Raw genomic sequence first — 19,113 nt, 5'->3', positions numbered from 1 at the left:
AGCGGGAGAGAGTCAGCACATCTGGGAGATCTCCTGAGGGGTCAGCCAGGTGGGCTGGTGATTGTTTCAGTCTGGAGAGGACTGTGGAGAAGCTAGCCAGGAGGGCTAGTGAAAGGGGCAGCTGCAGCCAGGCGGGCTGGCAGTGACTGAAGACGTGGTGCTGGGATCAGTAGCCACAGGGATGTAAGCAGGACACTGGACTTTGCTACACAACCAAAGGGCTTGGGAGCCCTGCCTGCAAAGAGCTTTTGCTTTGATCCGGCGGAGTGCTTTGGCAGATTCACTAAAAGTGTCCCAGCTGAGTCTGTTTTTTTTGCACGCAAGTGAGTGCTGGCAGAAGAAGAGAAGTATACATAGAGACTGTATATATATAGCTGCATATAGAAAGAGTTGTCCCTGAAGTTGTTTAAAGTCAAGTGGGCATCCTACATTACCCCTACTACCTATCCAAGTTCTAATTCCTCAATAAATTAACAAAAACAAAGTACTGAACTGTTTTCTAACTCGGAGTGCCTGTGAAGAAGCAGTGTGCCTGTCCATGCAAAGTGGGGGATCCCTTTCTACTTGTGGATCCTTAGAGGGTGTGCTACAACAATATGGGTGTACCTGGCTCCAGCCCCCTCCCTCTATCACAACTGGGATTTTTTAAGGGCTTTTTTATTTTTTGTGCACTTCCTTCTCACCTAGGCAAGAGAGATGTTGAGCACACATGCACAAATGTGCTGAAGGGCTCTGCTGGGCTTCAGGACCCAGCAGACATTTTTGCCACAACTGCGCAAGTGTAGGTTTCCATACACAAGCCTGCAAGGACGATGCAGTGAAGGCGGTCTGGGCCACCTATTCCTGCGCATTCGCGAGCATCGCTCACCACAGTTGCAGATGTGCCGCAGGGGTGTGCCACATCCTGAAGGCTGGGCCGAGCCTTTTATCACATTTGCACATGCACTGGACTATCAAAAACAGTGGCGCTAGTAAGTTTTACTGGCCACAGCGAAACAGATTGTGTTGCACCATGTTGCACTGAAAAGTGTGCTGCAAGCTCTCCTCTTTTTCAGTGCACACTTCTGCAGCATGGTGGTTTGAAATGAACTCATAGGAAGGAGGTTTTTTGTGCCCAGCACACCTGGTGTGAAAGTTCCCTAAAGGCAATTTCCCATACTTTGAGGTGCCCGCTTTCATAATGTGCTTTTGTTAGGACAGTCAGAAAAGTTTGACAAGTTCCCTTCAAAACATCACTGTCTTTTTTTAATTAAACCCGTTTACTGATTAGGCGGGACCTGGTAATACATTTATCTGCTTGCAATACAAATGGGAACATCCGTCCAAGACAAACTGTGGTTGTACGCTGCGCTATTTCCCTGTTATGTTTTCCTTCTTGTGATCTGTTTCATCAACCAGAGCCTGGCTGGCACAAGGTCAATGTAATTACAGGCTGGATTCTTGACAAAGGATGCTTTTGTCTAGGACACACCTTGTTATTTGGATTGACCTCACACCAGCCTTCTATAAACCATACAATGACACAGTTACTAGCATTGGATTTAGGTAAAAGTCATTAAGGCGTGCAGTAGAGTAACATGGATTAGAAGCAGTAAATGGCTTTTGGCCCTTTGTACCTATTGTATAAAATATACTTTTCTCTGCTTTTAAAGAGGAATCAGACAGAGGACAAAAGACTATTTAACAATATTACCTGTGGTCTCCCTGCAATTGGGCTTTTCCCATTACTTACTTATAATGCTTTGTTCTGCCCTGTCTTTATGTAGTTGCAGGGCTTTACCTCCTCATGTCAATGCTGCACAGTAGTGACATCTGATAATCTCCTGAGATTGGCAGTCTGAGGCAACAGTCCCTTAGATCTCATGCTGCAGATATATAGCTTTACAGAATGTAAGCACAGGAGTGCTTAGGCACCAGTGGTGGCACGTAATGCAGGGCGCAGGGCCGTCTCCCCTATCCATGCGTCCGGCCAGAGGCGGCTCTAGGCTTTGTGAGGCCTTAGGCAAAATTTAGACACAAGGCCCTACTCACACCCATAATAGATCAAAAAAAATTCAAGCAAGTTAAAATGGCTGCAGAAAGATGCATGGATCTAGCACACAGGCAATCAGCACCACTTCCAGGGCACCTTCCTCACCCATCAGACATATGCAGCCTCTACAACATTTGGGACCCAGCAAAGTGACAACCCCTCTAGGATCTTCCCCTGTGTCTTGGGAGAATGAGAAGGGGGTGTCACTGAATCATTCCACATCCTTCCTGACCAGAGCACTTTTTACAATTTGGCACTGCGTCGCTTTAACTGACAATTGCGCGGTCATGCAATGCTGTACCCAATCAAAATTAGATAGAGCTTTCTTTTGGTGGTATTTGATCACCTCTGCGGTTTTTATTTTTTGCGTACAAACAAAAAAAGACCGTCACTTTTTTTACTAGTAATGGCGGAGATCTGCGATTTTTAGTGGTATTGCGACGGACAGATCGGATACTTTTGACACATTTTTGGGACCATTGACAATTATACAGTGATCAGCGCTATAAAAATGCACGGATTACTGTGGTACTGATAGTGAAGTGGTTAACACTAGAGGGCGATCAAGGGGTTAAATGTGTGTTCTAACTGTGGGGATAGGACTGAGTAGGCGAGGAGACATATCGCTGTTTCTACTTAGTAGGAACAAACAACATGTCTCCTCTCCTTTGACAGCACAGGGATTTGTGTGTTTACACACACAAATCCCCGTGCTAGCGCTTGTGCACGTGATCGCGCGTGGCTGGCAGCGATCGTGCCCGCGGGCCATGCGCATCGTTTCCCCCACCGTGCGGTGGGCGCGCGCGTACCCTTTGGTGGGCGAAAAAGGGAAGGACGTACTCATACAGGATTTCGCCCAGGAGAGCCATTGTGCCGCAGTTTATCTGGACCCAGAAGATTGCAGCTATTACTGTAATAGTGACGACTACAGGTCCACTTTAAAGTAAATATAAACCCTAACTGAACAGCGTTTATCTTACCAGCACACTGTGCATCCTAAAAATTTTTTTAATGCTTCTAAACTCCTGCAGCCTCTTTGCATCACTTCCCCTGCACGTGCATTGCAGCAATGGCTGCTTAGGGCAGGCTTTGTGATGGGGGCATCAATAGACCAGGCCTGTGCAATGTGTGTGTAGCGCTGGTAGATTTTTTAATCTACCGCTGATAGGTAAATCTTGTGGGTTACTTGTTAGGTGAAGTTAGATTTGCCTCTGTTCCAGCTTGGCTGAGTTGCGTGTAGTTCCACACTGTGCCGGTGGGCTTCGTTATCACCATGGGCTGGTGTTGGAAAGGCAACATGTTGAAGCGTATGAGTGCTCCTCTGTCCCGGAGACAACTCGGTGGAGGTGGTCCTCCGAGTTGCATTCTGGGAGAGGGTATTAATGGGACAGACGTCATGTTTAGGGGTTCATTTTCAGCCACCTTCTGGCCCTCCTGGCTGACAGGTATGCGTTAGGAGTACCACCTCGTGGTCCTGCGATCCGGAGGCCCACGTCGCTGTGTCATGTGGGTGGGCCCAGAAGCCTGTCTGGGGCCTACCACAGCAGCAGATGAATGGTCCTGAGCTGTCTATCCAGAGTGAAGAAGCTGGACAACCAAGGAGATCCAAGGGGAGGACCCGTCATGGAAGGATCATGCAGAGTGCTGGTCTAGAGAGGAGCCTGGTGACTCGGTTGAAGGACGTATCCTGAAGTAAACTTACTGCATAGTACTGCCGGGTTGGCTTAAAGGTTCAAGTACTGTGTCTGATATTCATCGCAAACCAATACATCCTGTGGCAGAGGATCGTACGGGTTTAATTCCAAACAAGTCTGTGGCAGAGACTTTTGTTCGTGCTGCGTACTGGCTGCTAGGCAAGTGAGAGAGGCCTATCCAGGCGGGCAAAGATTGGATCCCACAAGGGGAGTGCATTCAACTACAAGTGTTCAATTCCAAAGAATGTTCTAAAGAATTCTAAGGGAAGGTATTTGAGCTTCCCTGCAACTTTCCTTCTGTCTCTTTCCTGTTACTTCCTTTATTACTTGTTCATTAAAGCATTGGAAAATATACTCAAGTGTTCGGTGCTTATATCGTCCAGAGGTAAACTCAACGGGACCCTAGACCCGGTGCCGGTGAAACAGAGGTATTGAGAGTGAAGGTAACAGCCCGCTTTAAACCAGCAGCTCCACCGTGAGTTAGTGCTACATGTGTTTACACAACCACTAAGGCCCCTTTCACACTGGGGCGGTGGGGGCGTCGGCGGTAAAACGGCGCTATTTTTAGCACCGATTTACCTTCATTTTCGCGGCGGTATTCGGCCGCTAGCTGTGCGGTTTTAACCCCCGCTGGCGGCTGAAAAAGGGTTAAAACTGCTCGCATAGCGCTGCTGCAGACGTGGTATAGCCGCGGTATAGCTGCGGTATAGCCACGGTATAGCCACGCTGCCCCATTGATTTCAATGGGCAGGAGCGGTGAATACACCACTCCTTCACCGCTCCAAAGATGCTAGTTTTTTTTCTCTCCTGCCAGTGCACCGCTTCAGTGTGAAAGAAACAGCAGCGGCAGTTTTAGGTCGCTTTGCAGGTGCTATTTTTAGCACAATAACGCCTGCAAACTGCCCCAGTGTGAAAGGGGCCTAAGTGTTCACCAGAGGTCTGTCTTGCAGGATAACAATGCAGGAGTACACTTGTGTGACAGGGAAAATCTTTATATCCCTAAAACAGGAAGTGCCTGAACAAGGACATTCAGGGCAGAATCACCAAGTATTATTTTAATAAAAAGCTGCAGATTTAAAGATATTGAAAATCTCTTTCAAACAAACATTAACATGCTAAAGTTTGTATGAGATTTTAGTGATTAGGTTGGTTTATATCTACAGTACTTTAAGCTTTTGTCTTCTGAGCACTGTCTGCCATGCACATAATAGAATTTAAAGTTCCTCCCGAAAAACCATACATTTTTCAAAACCACTGGGCCTATAGAAAAAACCTAGAACTAATGATTTTAATAAATCAGAATAATATTTTTTAGCAATTGTTATTTGCATGCACAAATACAACATCATCTCAAAATGTTTTACTTAATATATAATAGAAATCTGTATCAAATAAACAACACATATGTGATTATTTCATTGTGAATTTTTGCTAAACAATTTAAATCAGAGTTATGCAAAATAGTGATTAATCGATGAAAAAGGTTAAGGAGCTTTACTTCTTTTATTTAAAGCCCAACTCTGGACAATTACTTAAAGCGGAGTTCAGCCTATTTTTTTTTTTTTTTTTTAAGTCAGCAGCTACAAATACTGCAGCTGCTGACTTTTAAAATAAGAACACTTACCTGTCCAGGGCGCCCGCGATGTTGGCACCCGAAGCCGATCTATCCCTCTGCTGTCGGGTGCTGCCGCCGCCATCCTCGGTATAGGAATCAGGAAGTGAAGCCTTGCGGCTTCACTTCCTGGTTCCTTACTGTGCATGCGTGACTCGCGCTGCGCTATCCCACTGGTCCCTGCTGTTTTCTGGGACCCGTGTCTCCCAGAATACAGCGGGGGACGGGAAGTGGCATAGATACCCGCGAGTGGCTCAGGTATCTTTGCCCGGAAGTGGGAGCAAAATACCTGTATTAGACAGGTATTTGCTCCCCCCTCCCCCCTGAAAGGTGCCAAATGTGACACCGGAGGGGGGGGGGGACCAGAAAAGCGGAAGTTCCATTTTTGGGTGGAACACCGCTTTAATTGTCACCCAGCAGCATCAGAAAACAAAAAAGCAGCACTACATACAGAGTGCAGGGTTGTGAAGTATGCTACATACAGAGTGCAGGGTTGTGAAGTATGCTACATACAGAGTGTAGGGTTGTGAAGTATGCTACATACAGAGTGCAGGGTTGCGGAGTATGCTATCTACAGAGTGCAGGGTTGTGAACTATGCAATGTACAGAGTGCAGGGTTTTGAAGTATGCTCCTTTCAGAGTTCAGGGTTGTGGAGTATGCTATGTACAGAGTGCAGGGTTGTGGAGTATGCTATGTACAGAGTGCAGGGTTGTGTGGTATGCTATGTACAGAGTGCAGGGTTGTGAAGTATGCTATGTACAGAGTGTAGGTTTGTGGAGTATGTTATCTACAGAGTGCGGGGTTGTGGAGTATGCTACATACAGAGTGCAGGGTTGAGGAGTGCATATTTTACAAGCCACCATACAACCAAAAATGGTTTATCCCCAAATCCCCCCCCCCCCAATAACCCATTCCCTCTAGATTACAGTACAGAACTCTCCACCCAGATAACCCCCACCTTTCTAGATTCCAGTACAGAGCTCCCCCCTCCCCTCCCCCTTGCTTCCAATACAGAACTTTCCCCCTCCCCCTTGATTCTAGTTTAGAGCTTAATCCCCCCTCCCAGTACAGAGCTTTCCTCCCTCCCCAAATCCTCTCCCACCACTTCTAAGGTATCATAGAAAAAGCCTACTGCAGAAGACCAGCCACGACTTACAATATGTGAGTGTAAACTGCCGGCACAGACTTAAAGTGGTTGTAAACCCACAAAAAAAAAAAAAAACTGCAAGACAAACACATAATGAGCAAGTATGCATAGCATACTAGCTCATTATAAAATACTTACCTTAGATTGAAGCCCCCGCAGCAGTCCTGGCACACCGCTGTGACCAGAGTTATTTCTGGGTATTGCGGGCTCCGGCGCTGTGATTGGCCGGAGCCGGGAAGACGTCACTCCCACGCATGGGATCATTGCCTGTATGTGTACTGTTTACTAATATTGAAAATTAAAGTAAAAAAAAAAAATCTAATTTTGGGTTGTTCCCAGAAATGTAATAGAGGAGAAATCTTCCAATGGGGACACTAATTCTGGTGACCTGGGGGTCCCCAAGGAATGCCTTTAATTTCCAAGGATTTCCTTTCACTTCCTGTTTGGCTATGGCACAGGAAGTGAAGGTAAATCTCTGCAATGGGAGACAGATAGCAAAAAAAAAATCTGACAGGGATTATAACCCTCCCTTGTTCTATCTAAAATAAAAAAAAGTTTTTCCTATAGTTCTACTTTAAGGAGGAGGTTCAGCCCTGAGTTTAGAGCAGTCTTTCTCAACCTTTTCAAAGCAAAGGAACCCTTGAAATAACTTTCCGGTCTCAGGGAACCCCTACTACTAATTAGTATATCTACATCTCATGATACATTAGTGTGAAAGTTAGTGGGAAGAATGCTTTGTATACCTATGGTGATTGGTGAATTACCCCCTTACAGATAGCTAAAAAGATCAATGGTGTCAGTGGGAACTTATCTGAGAGGCACAAGTGGCTCGCTGCTCAAGGAACCCCAAGCAACCTCTGGAGGAACTCTAGGCTTCCATGGAACCCTGCTTGAGAAACCCTGGTCTAGAGGCTGTGTAGATTCCCCACCCCCTTCCCCCTCTGCTGTCATATAGCTATGTGCAGCGCTGGGAGGTTCTGTAAAACCACCGGAAGAGGAGCGCCGTCACTTGTTAATACAGAAGCCGTACTTCTGTATTTACAATTTACAGTAGTGGGTAGCAAACAAGAGACTACTGTCGTGGTGTTCCACCACATTCTGGCTGGAAAAAAGCCCAGTACTTATGTGAAACATTTATCCCAAAAGGAGAAAAACTGTTTGCTGTATTTGCGCTAGTTGGGCTACCCTGCCCTGGCGCTGGTGTCATGTGAGGTGGGGGAGGGTTCCTGTCACTACAAGCTAACAGGAGTAGTGACAGCAGCATCACTACTCCTGTCAACTTAGCATGGGCAGGGACAAGCCAAATCTGGAGAGCAGAAGAGAGCGGGGAGGAGGAGTAGACCATGTTCTCTGTCCCCTCCTCCAGAGGGGGGAAGGAGAAGAGGATTAGTGCTACGTGGGAGTTTTTTTGGGGTCGGTAGAATGTGCTAGGAGGGAGGCTTGCAAGGGATTTGTGATGCCAGGGGAATGGGATTTGTGGTACTAAGGAAAATTTTTGAGCGTTAGGAAGAGGTGCTTAAAGTGCCATATTAAGAATGAAAAATCCTTTAAATATAGTGCCTGGGGACCCCCTTAGTCTGCCTGTAAAGTGGCACATCTGTAGCATGTATAGAACATGCTGCAGCAAAAATGACATTTCTAAAGAAAGACAAAATGCATGAAATTACATTTAAATTGCCAGCAATAGAAACATTCGGGTCTGGTATGGATTTTAAGAGGAGCCCATTACCAAAATGTAAAAAAATAAACGGCATGGGGTCCCCCCCAAAATTCATATCGGACCCTTATCCAATTACGCAGCCTGGCAAGCTAGGAAAGGGGGGGACAGGCGAGCGCCCTCCCCTCCTGAATTATACCAGGCCACATACCCTCAACATGAGGGGGTGGGCGCTTTGTACCATGTTGATGGGGACAAAGGTCTCTTCCCCACAACTCTGGGCTGTGGTTATGGGGTCTGCTGGCCGAGAGCTTATCGGAATCTGGAAGCCCCTAGGAAGGGGAATTTGTGCCGGGAAGAGGATTTGTGCTCATGGGGAAATTTAGGGGAGGATTTTTGCTGGGAGAGAGAATTTGTGCTCATAGGGGAATTTGGGGGAGGATTTGTACTGAGGGATAGGATTTGTGCTCATGGGGAAATTTGGGGGAGGATTTGTGCTGGGGGGGGGGGGATTTGAGCTAGGGTAAAGGAGTTGTGCTCATGGGGAAATTTGGGGGAGGATTTGTACTTCGAGGAGAAATTTAAGGAGAAGAGGATTTTGTGCTAGGATGGGTTTACTTTGTGTGGGGGTGGATTTGTGCTAGGAGGAGAGATTTGGGAAGGGAGTGGATTTGATCTGGGATGTGGGTAAAAAAATATGTGCTTGGAGGGGGGGATTTCAGCGGGGGGGAAATTTGTACTGGGAGGAGGGAGAAGCTTTGTTTGGGGAGAATTTTGGCTTGCAAGGGCAATATACTGTATGCAGAGGAGGTTAGTGTGCAAATTAGTGATGATTTTTTTTTGGGGGGGGGGGATTTTTTGCTCATGCATCTAAGGGGGGGGGGGGCGCATTTTGGCATCTTCGTCCTGGGCAACCTTGTCCCGGCCCTAGATGCAGGCACTGCAACTTTCTTCATTCGAACACTGTGATTTGCTCAGGTGGTTACAATCAGCACAAACCCTCCCATTTAGGACTCGAGCTGGAAGGGACATGGAGAAACAAACAGCTATATATACACAAAATTTTAAAAAAGTAAGAATCTGCAACAAAGTTTGTCAAAATCAGCACAATGTACATTGATCACCCAGAGGGCATTGTTTTGTTTCTCAGCAAAAGTGAAGTTCCAGTTTAAGCTGACCATAAGCCTGAATTTCAATCAGTCGCCCCTTAAGGCAGGTTTTAATGACGTATATTCTATGACCACAGAACATTTTGGCTTTGCAGTTCCCAGCATCCTGTATAAAATAAATAAGCGCATTGAACGCTGGATTACAGATTCAATTTTGTTACATGTATTTAATCAAATGACTTAAAATAGTTAACTTTTTAGCCAAAAAAAATCATATTTTGACCTTCTGTTGTGTTTTTATTGCTGTGTGCATCCCCATTGAGGGAGGGGGGGAGGTAAATGTGAGGGTAATCCAAAATCTCCATAACAAGAGGAAAAGGGAAATCTGCTGTCTGCAAGGATTCTCAGCCACTGAAATGGGGGCATGCTTCCTACTGAGCACCAGTGTAAGGCCCCATTCACAGCTAGCGTTTTGAAAATGCGAATATTTTTGCACTTTTTTTTATTTTATTTTTTATTTTAGTGGGCCAGCCTGTACGCAACAAATGCAGCAAAATAGCTCATGTAGCTTTTTTGCTGCATTGAATTTGCCTGTTTTTTTTACCGCACATTTGCCTGCATGTGTTGCGCATGAATAAACCCGCATCTGCTCACCACATTTGGGGTGCCAATAGCAATGAATGGCATTGCAAATGTGTTGATTTGGTATGGGTTAACAAAATGCGAAGGTGTGAATGGAGCCTTAGGCTTGGTTCGCATATGTCCAGCCGCGGTTTCAGCATGATTTTTAAAAGGAGTCCAGTGCAGTTTTGTTCACCGGTTCAGGTGCAAATGTTTACTTGAAATCACACCTGAACCGGACTAAAAAACGCACAAGACTCTTTTTAAAAATGTGCCGCAGCCTGCAGATGTGTGAACTAGCTCCACAGAGAAGGCTGCCAGTTTACAGAATTGGATGTGGTTCAAAACTTCCAATTTGCATATACACTATATTGTCAAAAGTATCGGGACGCCTGCCTTTACACACACACATAAACTTTAATGGCATCCCAGTCTTAGCCTGTAGGGTTCAATATTGGCCCACCCTTTTCAGCTATAACAGCTTCAACTCTTCTGGGAAGGTTGTCCACAAGGTTTAGGAGTGTGTCTATGGGAATGTTTGACCATTCTTCCAGAAGCGCATTTGTGAGGTCAGGCACTGATGTTGGATGAGAAGGCCTGGCTTGCAGTCTCCACTCTAATTCATTCCAAAGGTGTTCTATCGGGTTGAGGTCAGGACTCTGTGCAGGCATTTTTGAACGACAGCTGTACTGATTAAACGAAAATCGTACGATCTGGCATCATACGGAAAACAATTTAGTGCATGTCCGATCAAATATTAATCGGATGAACTGTCCTGATCGACTCTAGAAAAGCACTGTAATAATGTTTAGATTATCGTACGATCGCTCCGAAATCAGCATTTTTCGTACGATTTTCTGATCATGTGTACCGGGCATAAGGTTTGGTTCACACCAGTGTTGCCAACCGCCCATTAATTTATGGGCAGCCCGTAAATTTCATCCCATTTTCGGGCCGCCCGTAAATGTCCGTTATGGCAGCCCTGCCCGACATGTATTGTGCTGACCTATGCTGAACCGAGGACCGAGGAGGGAGCACAGAGGACAGAAAGACAAAGCAGGAGCAGGTTCATCCCCAGAGACAGACTCCCTCTTGTACCATGTCTGCACATGTCTCTGACCCCTGTACCATGTCCGCCCATATCTCTGACCCCTGTACCATGTCCGCTCATGTCTCTGACCCCTGTACCATGACCGTACAGTCTCTGACCCCTGTACCATGTCCGCACATGTCTCTGACCCCTGTAATATGTCTGCACATGTCTCTGACCCCTGTACCATGTCCGCACATGCCTCTGACCCCTGTACCATGGCTGCACATGTCTCTGACCCCTGTAATATGTCTGCACATGTCTCTGACCCCTGTACCATGTCCGCACATGCCTCTGACCCCTGTACCATGTCTGCACATGTCTCTGACCCCTGTACCATGTCCGTACAGTCTCTGACCCCTGTACCATGTCCGCACATGCCTCTGACCCCTGTACCATGTCCGCACATGCCTCTGACCCCTGTACCATGTCCGCACATGCCTCTAACCCCTGTACCATGCCCGCACATGTCTCTGACCCCTGTACCATGTCCACTCATGTCTCTAACCCCTGTATCATGTCCACACATGTCTCTGACCCCTGTACCATGTCCATACAGCCTTTGACACCTGTACCATGTCCGCACATGTCTCTGACCCCTGTATGAATGAATGAATAAATGAATGAGTAACTTGTATAGCGCTACATATGCGAACTAAAAGGGCGCTTCTGCCGACAATGTCCGTCTGGGTCTTCAGAAGAGATGGGTCTTGAGCTTCTTCCTGAAGGCCAGAGGTTTTCTTCCGAGCGAATGTAGAGCGTTCTATAGCCGTGGTCCTTGGACTGCGAACCTTCGTTAGCCTTTTAATTTATAACGGGTCTTGGGGATGTGGAGGAGGTTCTGGTTAGTTGACGGGAGAAGGCGACCTGGGGTGTAGTGCTTTATTTTGTCGCACAGGTATTGTGGGGCTTTTCCTTGTGTACATTTGTGAGTGAGGCAGAGGGTCTTAAATGTAACTCGGTCCTTCACGGCTAGCCAATGGAGGGTCCTCAGGGACGGGGTGATTGATTCCCAGGGTTTTTTCCAGTTACCAGTCTGGCTGCTGTGTTCTGGACAATTTGTAGATGTGAAATTTGGTATTTTGGAAGTCCTAGGTAGAGGGAATTTGCGTAGTCGAGACAGGAATTGATGATTGTTCAAACTACTGCTGCTGTATCTCCTTCCGGGATGAAGGGGATGAGTCTACGCAATAGGTGAAGAAGGTAGTGGCAACCGTTGACTACTGATCCTATTTGTGCATCCATTGTCATGGCCCACCCTGATCCTATTTGTGCATCCATCGTCATGTTTGAGTCAAAGATGTCTCCGAGGCTTTTGGCTTTAGTGCTGGGGGGTGGTGGTTGTCCGAGGATGGTGAGTGGTGTGGACATCGTGCCAGGGTTTTTGTTTCGGTTTGCGTGGAGGAAGAGGAGTTCTGTTTTGGATCCGTTGAGTTTAAGGGAGCTCTCTGTCATCCAATCGTCGATCAGAGAGACAGTTTTCCAGTGCCTGGTATTGGTCTTTTTTGTTGGTGATGCGTAGGTAGAGTTGGATGCGTGGGAGTGATAAAGTAGGTCCTGGTTGCTGATGATTTTGAGGAGTAGGCAGAGATAGATGTTAAAGAGCATGGGTGACGGGTGATCCTTGAGGGACTCCACATGTAATTTTTTGTGCTTCCGAAGTGAAAGCTCCTAGTTTCACTTTCTGAGATCGGTTCTCTAGGAAGGATGCGAACCAGGGTAAGTCTGAGTCTGCAACTCCAGCTACTTCTGTGAGACGAGTGAGCAGGGTTTTGTGGTCTACTGTGTCAAACGCTGCACTGAGGTCCAGCAGCACCAGGAGACATGATTCTCCTTCATCTGCTGCTTCAAGGGTGTCATCCCAGATTTTGAGGAGTTCAATTTCTGTCCTGTGGCCAGGGCAGAAACCAGATTGTAGTGGGTCCAAGAGTTTATGGGTGTCCAGATGGAGTTTTAGCTGTTGTACTACTGCTTTCTCGATAATTTTGGAGATGGTGTTGAGGCTTGTGACAGGTCTGCGGTCGTTTGGGATCGAGGTTAGGCTTCTTTAGGAGGGGGTTTGATTGTGCCTTGCTTGAGGGAGGTCGGGATGATTCCTTCTTTAAATGACTGGTTTATGAGGTATGTTATGATGGGTGCCAAGATGTCGGTACATTCTTTCAGAAGTTTTGTGGGAATAATGTCGTTTGGCGATGTGCTGTCTCGGAGGTTTCTGATGATGGTTTTGGTGGTGTCAATGGTGATTGGGACCAGAGTAAATCTCGGTGGTTGTAGAATCTTTGTGTGGTTTTGTCTTCTTGCTCTGGTTACTTGCTATGTTCTCCTGTATCGTGTCCGCACATGTCTCTGACCCCTGTACCATGTCTGCACATGTCTCTGACCCCTGTACCATGTCCGTACACATGTCTCTGATCCCTGAACCATGTCCGCACATGTCTCTGACCCCTGTACCATGTCTGCACATGTCTCTGACCCCTGTACCATGTCTGTACATGTCTCTGACCCCTGTACCATGTCTGTACATGTCTTTGACCCCTGAACCATGTCCGCACATGTCTCTGACCCCTGTACCATGTCTGTACATGTCTCTGACCCCTGTACCATGTCTGTACATGTCTCTGACCGCTGTACCATGTCCGCACATGCCTCTGACCCCCTCCTGTACCATGTAAATGGAGCGGCACAGTGGTGTAGTGGATAGCACTCTCGCCTAGCAGTAAGAAGGGTCGCTGGTTCGAATCCCAACCATGACACTACCTGCCTGGAGTTTGCATGTTCTCCCTGTGCCTGCGTGGGCTTCCTCCAGGTACTCCGGTTTCCTCCCATACTCCAAAGACATGCTGGTAGGTTAATTGGATCCTGTCTAAATTGTCCCTAGTATGTATGAATGTGAGTTAGGGACCTTAGATTGTAAGCTCCTTGAGGGTTAGAGACTGATGTGAATGTACAATGTATATGTAAAGCGCTGCGTAAATTGACAGCGCTATATAAGTGACTATAAAAAAATAAAAAAATATGTTTTTTGACTTTTGTTTAACCTAAACACATTGCTAATAGCACTAGCTACATGTTTTATAGTTTAAATATTGATATTTGCAATGTTTACCACTGAAAACTGTCATTTTAGATACTTTTTTGCAGTGACAGTAAAAAATGTGGCTCTGTCAGTAAATGTCATGATTTTCGGCAGCAAAAAAAAAAATTTTTGGTGGTGTTTGTAAATTTTGGTGTCCTGCCAGTAAATTTCACTTTGGGGGTCGGCAACTCTGGTTCACACATGTCCAGCTGCGGATTTCAGCACGATTTTTAAAAGTAGTCCGGTGCCGCATACGTGTCACACAAAAAAAACGCGCACAAAAAAAAGGATACAAATTTGTGTGCTCAGAAAACGCATAGGGCCTCAGGGTAAGTAGGTTGAGAAAAAGGTTGCCCTTAGAACGCAACAGCCAAGTGCCGAGGAAAGCGATGGTCTGGCATGCTTGCGATATGAATCTGTGGAAAGTAGCAGTGCAGATTATGGAGAAGGCGATGATCTGCACAGATTGTGAAAAAGCGCAGATTATGGAGAAGGCGATGATCTGCAAAGATTGTGGAGAAGGCGATGATCTGCACAGATTGTGACAAATGCGATGATCTGCACAGATTGTGAAGAAGGCGATGATCTGCACACTGTGTGGGTGCAGAATTGTCATGCAGCGCGCGTCTTTAGAAAGTGTAAGCAGAGACCTGGAAAGGTGCAATGCTCTGCACATTGTGTGGGCTCCTAATTCTGTAATATTGCAGAGTCCCCGAGAAATGGTTTTGTTGGAGCTGAATGCTGTCAGCAGGGGAGGACTTGGCTATACAGTAGCTCAGTCATGTGACTCCTCGCTCTCACAGAAAAGATCTTGCACAAGTGAGAGCTTTGCAGTTCCATATCAATGACCGAGCAGAGGCTGCAGGGCTGGAGGCAAGGCAAAGCGAGCGTTCCATAGATCACTAATACAGGGGGTGCAACCATGTCTCAGAAGTGGTTTGACCGGGTCAGGGTACCAGAATCCGCAGGGACGGGGATGCACAGAGCTATGCTGGTCAAGTCCGGTAAGCGACTGTTTATGTTCATCTTATAACCTGGAATACATTGGCTGGTGGGAAGGAGGAAAATACGATCCTTCCAATTTTATATTCCGATCGTTCGTTCATTCCTTGCTGCTCCACAACGTGGGTGGCTTGTCTTTCGTTTTTTGTGATTAGATTGCCGTAAAAAAAATCGATTACTTCGCTCTATCGAGGAAAGACACGTGCACCTTGCGAGGATCATAAAACTAAAAAAAAGATTTGTAAGAGAAACAAAACACGTTACATCAGATCAGAAAATAAATCTTCTGCCTTCTGCGTTTATTCTTGATCTGATTGGGCAATTCTGATTGCTTCTGATCGAACGCACCACCATACTCACTGCAATCATCAAAGCAGAAAATGGATAAATTAAAAATAGGAAATGCGTCCTGTGTATAAGGAGTGTGGGCGTCTGTACATGTGATCCAGACCGGTCCCACTGCTGCACAATATCGAGGAAGGTTCAGCGGTCAGCCAACGCACTGACTGTCCAGAGCGGGTATTATTATTATCCAGCAGGACAGTGAGTGACGAGTGTGCAGGCGGTGCTGAGAGTAATTATCATCTTCAAAGAGCGATAAACCAGATTATAAGATCTGCACTTACTGGAGTCATATCAAGTCAAAAGATTTATTCTGATTGGTTGCTTTGGGTTCTTGCCCTTTATAATAATAATTATTATTATTATTATTATTATTGCTCTTAAAATATAGTATAATTATTGCTTATGATGATGATTATTATTATTGCTTTTTACATTTAGTATTAGTATTATTGCTCCTTACATATAGTATTTGTATTATTATTTTTTAGTATTATTATTGTTATTGCTCTTTACATATAGTATTCGTATTTTAGCTCTTTAAATATAGTATTATTATTATTACTTTTTACATATAGTAATATTTTTACTATTCTTCTTCTTCTTTTTATTAGTTTTATTAATACTCTTTACATAGATTACTATTACAATTATTATTACTCTTTACGTATATTATTATTATTATTTATTATTGTTATTAATATTATTATTATTATTACTATTTTCATATAGTATTATTATTATTACTTTTTACATATACGGTAGTATTATTAGTAGTATTTTTCTTCTTATTTCTTTACATCGAGTATTATTACTTTTTTACATATTTTATTATTATTATTTATTATTAATCTTTACATATAGTATTATTACTATTATTACTCTTTACATATAGTAGTATTATTATTAATATTATTTTTACTACGCTTCTTATTATTATTTTTACATATAGTATTATTACTATTATTATTATGCTTTACAGATAGTATTATTATTACTGTTATTATTATTATTATTATTATTACTATTACTATTATTATTATGCTTTACATATAGTATTATTATTATTATTATTATTATTATTACTTTTTACATATAGAATTATTATTACTGTTATTATTATTATTATTATTATTATTATTATTACTACTTTTTACATATAGTATTATTATTACTGTTGGTATTATTATTATTTTTATTATTACTACTACTTTTCACATATAGTATTATTATTACTGGTATTATTATTATTTTTATTATTACTTTTTACATATAGTATTATTATTACTGGTATTATTAATAATTTTACGCTTTACATATAGTTTTATTATTACTTTTTACGTATAATTAATTATTATTACTGGTATTATTATTATTACTTTTACATATAGTATTATTATTACTGGTATTATTATTATTATTATTACTTTTTTACATATAGTATTATTATTACTGTTAATATTACCCTTTACATATAATATTATTATTGTTATTATTGCTCTTTGCACTGCCTTACTAAAAAGCCTTGCTGATAGCTATTACCCCTCGTAAGCTGTCACTGTCTTAGAAAGCTTTATGTTCTGGGAATGGCTTTTGCTTTTTCTCAGTTCCATACAGGGCTCATACACACAGACGTAACAGAGAACAGAAACGGACGCAGCATCATGCTGGTAGAAAGTTCCTGCGTTATAAAAAAAAAAAGCATGTAATATTCTAACATTTACATACTATGTTGACGTTTATATCCATAGAAATAAACACCCGTAAAAATTCTTCTTCCATGTGTGCATAATTGTTAAAGAATTAAATGAACATGTGATGCGTAAATTGCACAAATGTTTATATGTGTAACTCATAAAATATGTTCAAATCCGGACCACAGAGGCAGAATTTTCTACTTTGGGTTTGCGGTCCTGAACATAGCAGAAGAGACCTGAGCACAAGGCTGCTGTGTGAATGTGGTCTTGCGATACAATGGTGCTGCGTTTAGAAGTCTATAACATTATACGTAGTACAGATGTGATCGCAGTATTTTATATGGCCGTGTGCATGAGCCCTAAGGGTGAAACATTTAAGAGTCTAAGCACATAGTGTCTGCCATAGAGTAGTATCCAATGGAAGTCGTCTCTGCATGTGTGGCACTGCCTAAAGTGGTTGGAAACCCTTCCATATACCCAGAGAAGTGACTGGCCTCAGGTGATACCCAGAGATGAAACAAATCCTCCTACATAAGTTGTATCTGTCTATGTGCAGTTTTCTTTTCTCTACATCTTCTAGTGCTGAATTTATAAAGCTTGTCTGAGAGTTCAGAAAAAGGGGGCGGGTAGCTGAAGTTACACTCTGCAGAGCTCATTGGGGAAACCTCAGACAGCTGATTGGAAGGAAGAGACACACCCCCTTCACACAGCACACAGAAACAGAGCTGAGTCTGTCAACCAGCTGGAGGTCCCTCCCATGTCACCTTTTTTCTCTTGGCGTCAGGAAAACTTGTCAGAAGTGATCCATGCTGATAGCAGAGGAATGGGGCAGCAGACAGAAATGACACTTTGAGAGGGATTTACTAAAACGGGAGCACTCAGAATCTGGTACAGCTTTGCATAGTATCCAATCAGCTTCTAACTTCAGCTTGATTGGTTTCTATACAGAGCTGCACCAGATTTTGCACTCTTCGGTTTTAGTAAATATTCCCTATGTGCTTTTAATTGAGACAAGTACACACTATAGATGGATATGTTTTGTTCCTATTTTATGTCTGAGGTTTACAACCACTTTAAAGCTAAACTCAGGTCAGCCTTTAAAAATAACTTTTGTGTAACTCCCCTCCCCCCCCACCCCATATATAAAAGGAAAAGATTGCGGAAAAAAAAAACAAAAAACAATATCTATACTCATCTCTATGCTACAGCTGTCCCCAGTCGGCTCCAAGCCCAAGAACTGTATGATCACATTACCACTGATCGATCCGTTCTCAGTCTTCTCAGAGTGGAGAGCGGTGACTGTTAGTCGCCACTCTCCATTCTATCACTTCAGGGCTCACTGGTGCGCTGGCTGGACAGGGAGCGGAGTGCATGGCTCAGGCTCTTAGCTGGAGCCAGCTGTCAATCAGGCAGCAGGGTCATAGCTCCCAACTGTCCCTGATTTCGAGGGACTGACCCTGATTTGGAGCAATGTCCCTCTGTCCCTCATTCCCCCTCATTTGTCCCTCATTTTGGTCTGATCTATATAGGTTGTATATAAAATGCACTTTTTATATATCAAAAAGTGTTTCCCAGTGCTAAACCTTTCATCCAATTTCTAAATTGCTGCATCTGTACATTTTAAAAACCAATATAAAGGAATAGTAGTGGTAAACAAAAAGCCCTTGTGGATTTAATTAACTTTTTTTTGGTTAATTCTCCTTTAAGGGGGTGTGGCAGGGGGCGTATCCTATGCCTACATACATTTGCCAGTAGGTGTCCCTCATTACCATCTCAAAATGTTGGGAGGTATGAGCTGGGTGGATCCTGACAATATGGCCGGGATCCTATCAGATCCTGGAGTAGCTCTGGGATGTCAGCTAACAGACGGCTTTAGGCCGCTATGCGCTGACTCTAGATCACAGAAGAGCAAAAGCAAGTGCACTCCTGTGACCCAGAAGAGAAGTGTGGCCAAAAAAGCTTTTAAGGGTCTAATGTTTGTTTAGTTTATAAAGCAGAGAAATAATTACCTAATTACGGGCTCCTGCAGGATC

At 44.0% G+C, this 19,113-nt stretch overlaps 1 protein-coding gene across 2 annotated transcripts in view; it reads left to right on the top strand.

The window, feature by feature from the left end:
• FAM107A (family with sequence similarity 107 member A) overlaps positions 1–19,113 on the top strand; it is a 271,788-nt gene that overhangs the window by 141,975 nt on the left and 110,700 nt on the right. Inside the window, exon 1 of one of the 2 annotated variants that reach the window (XM_073592129.1) lies at positions 14,750–15,043. The exons of the other annotated variant lie outside the window; for it this stretch is intronic. Within the exon in view, the coding sequence (XP_073448230.1) occupies positions 14,962–15,043 (82 nt within the window). The 5' untranslated portion in view covers positions 14,750–14,961. Of the gene's footprint in view, positions 1–14,749; positions 15,044–19,113 lie in introns of those variants that run through there. 2 annotated transcript variants of the gene reach the window in all.

Source organism: Aquarana catesbeiana, linkage group LG07 (assembly GCF_042186555.1).
Source record: "Aquarana catesbeiana isolate 2022-GZ linkage group LG07, ASM4218655v1, whole genome shotgun sequence".
In the NCBI taxonomy this organism is placed as follows: domain Eukaryota; kingdom Metazoa; phylum Chordata; class Amphibia; order Anura; family Ranidae; genus Aquarana; species Aquarana catesbeiana.
This window is presented reverse-complemented; position numbering and strand designations above follow the sequence as displayed.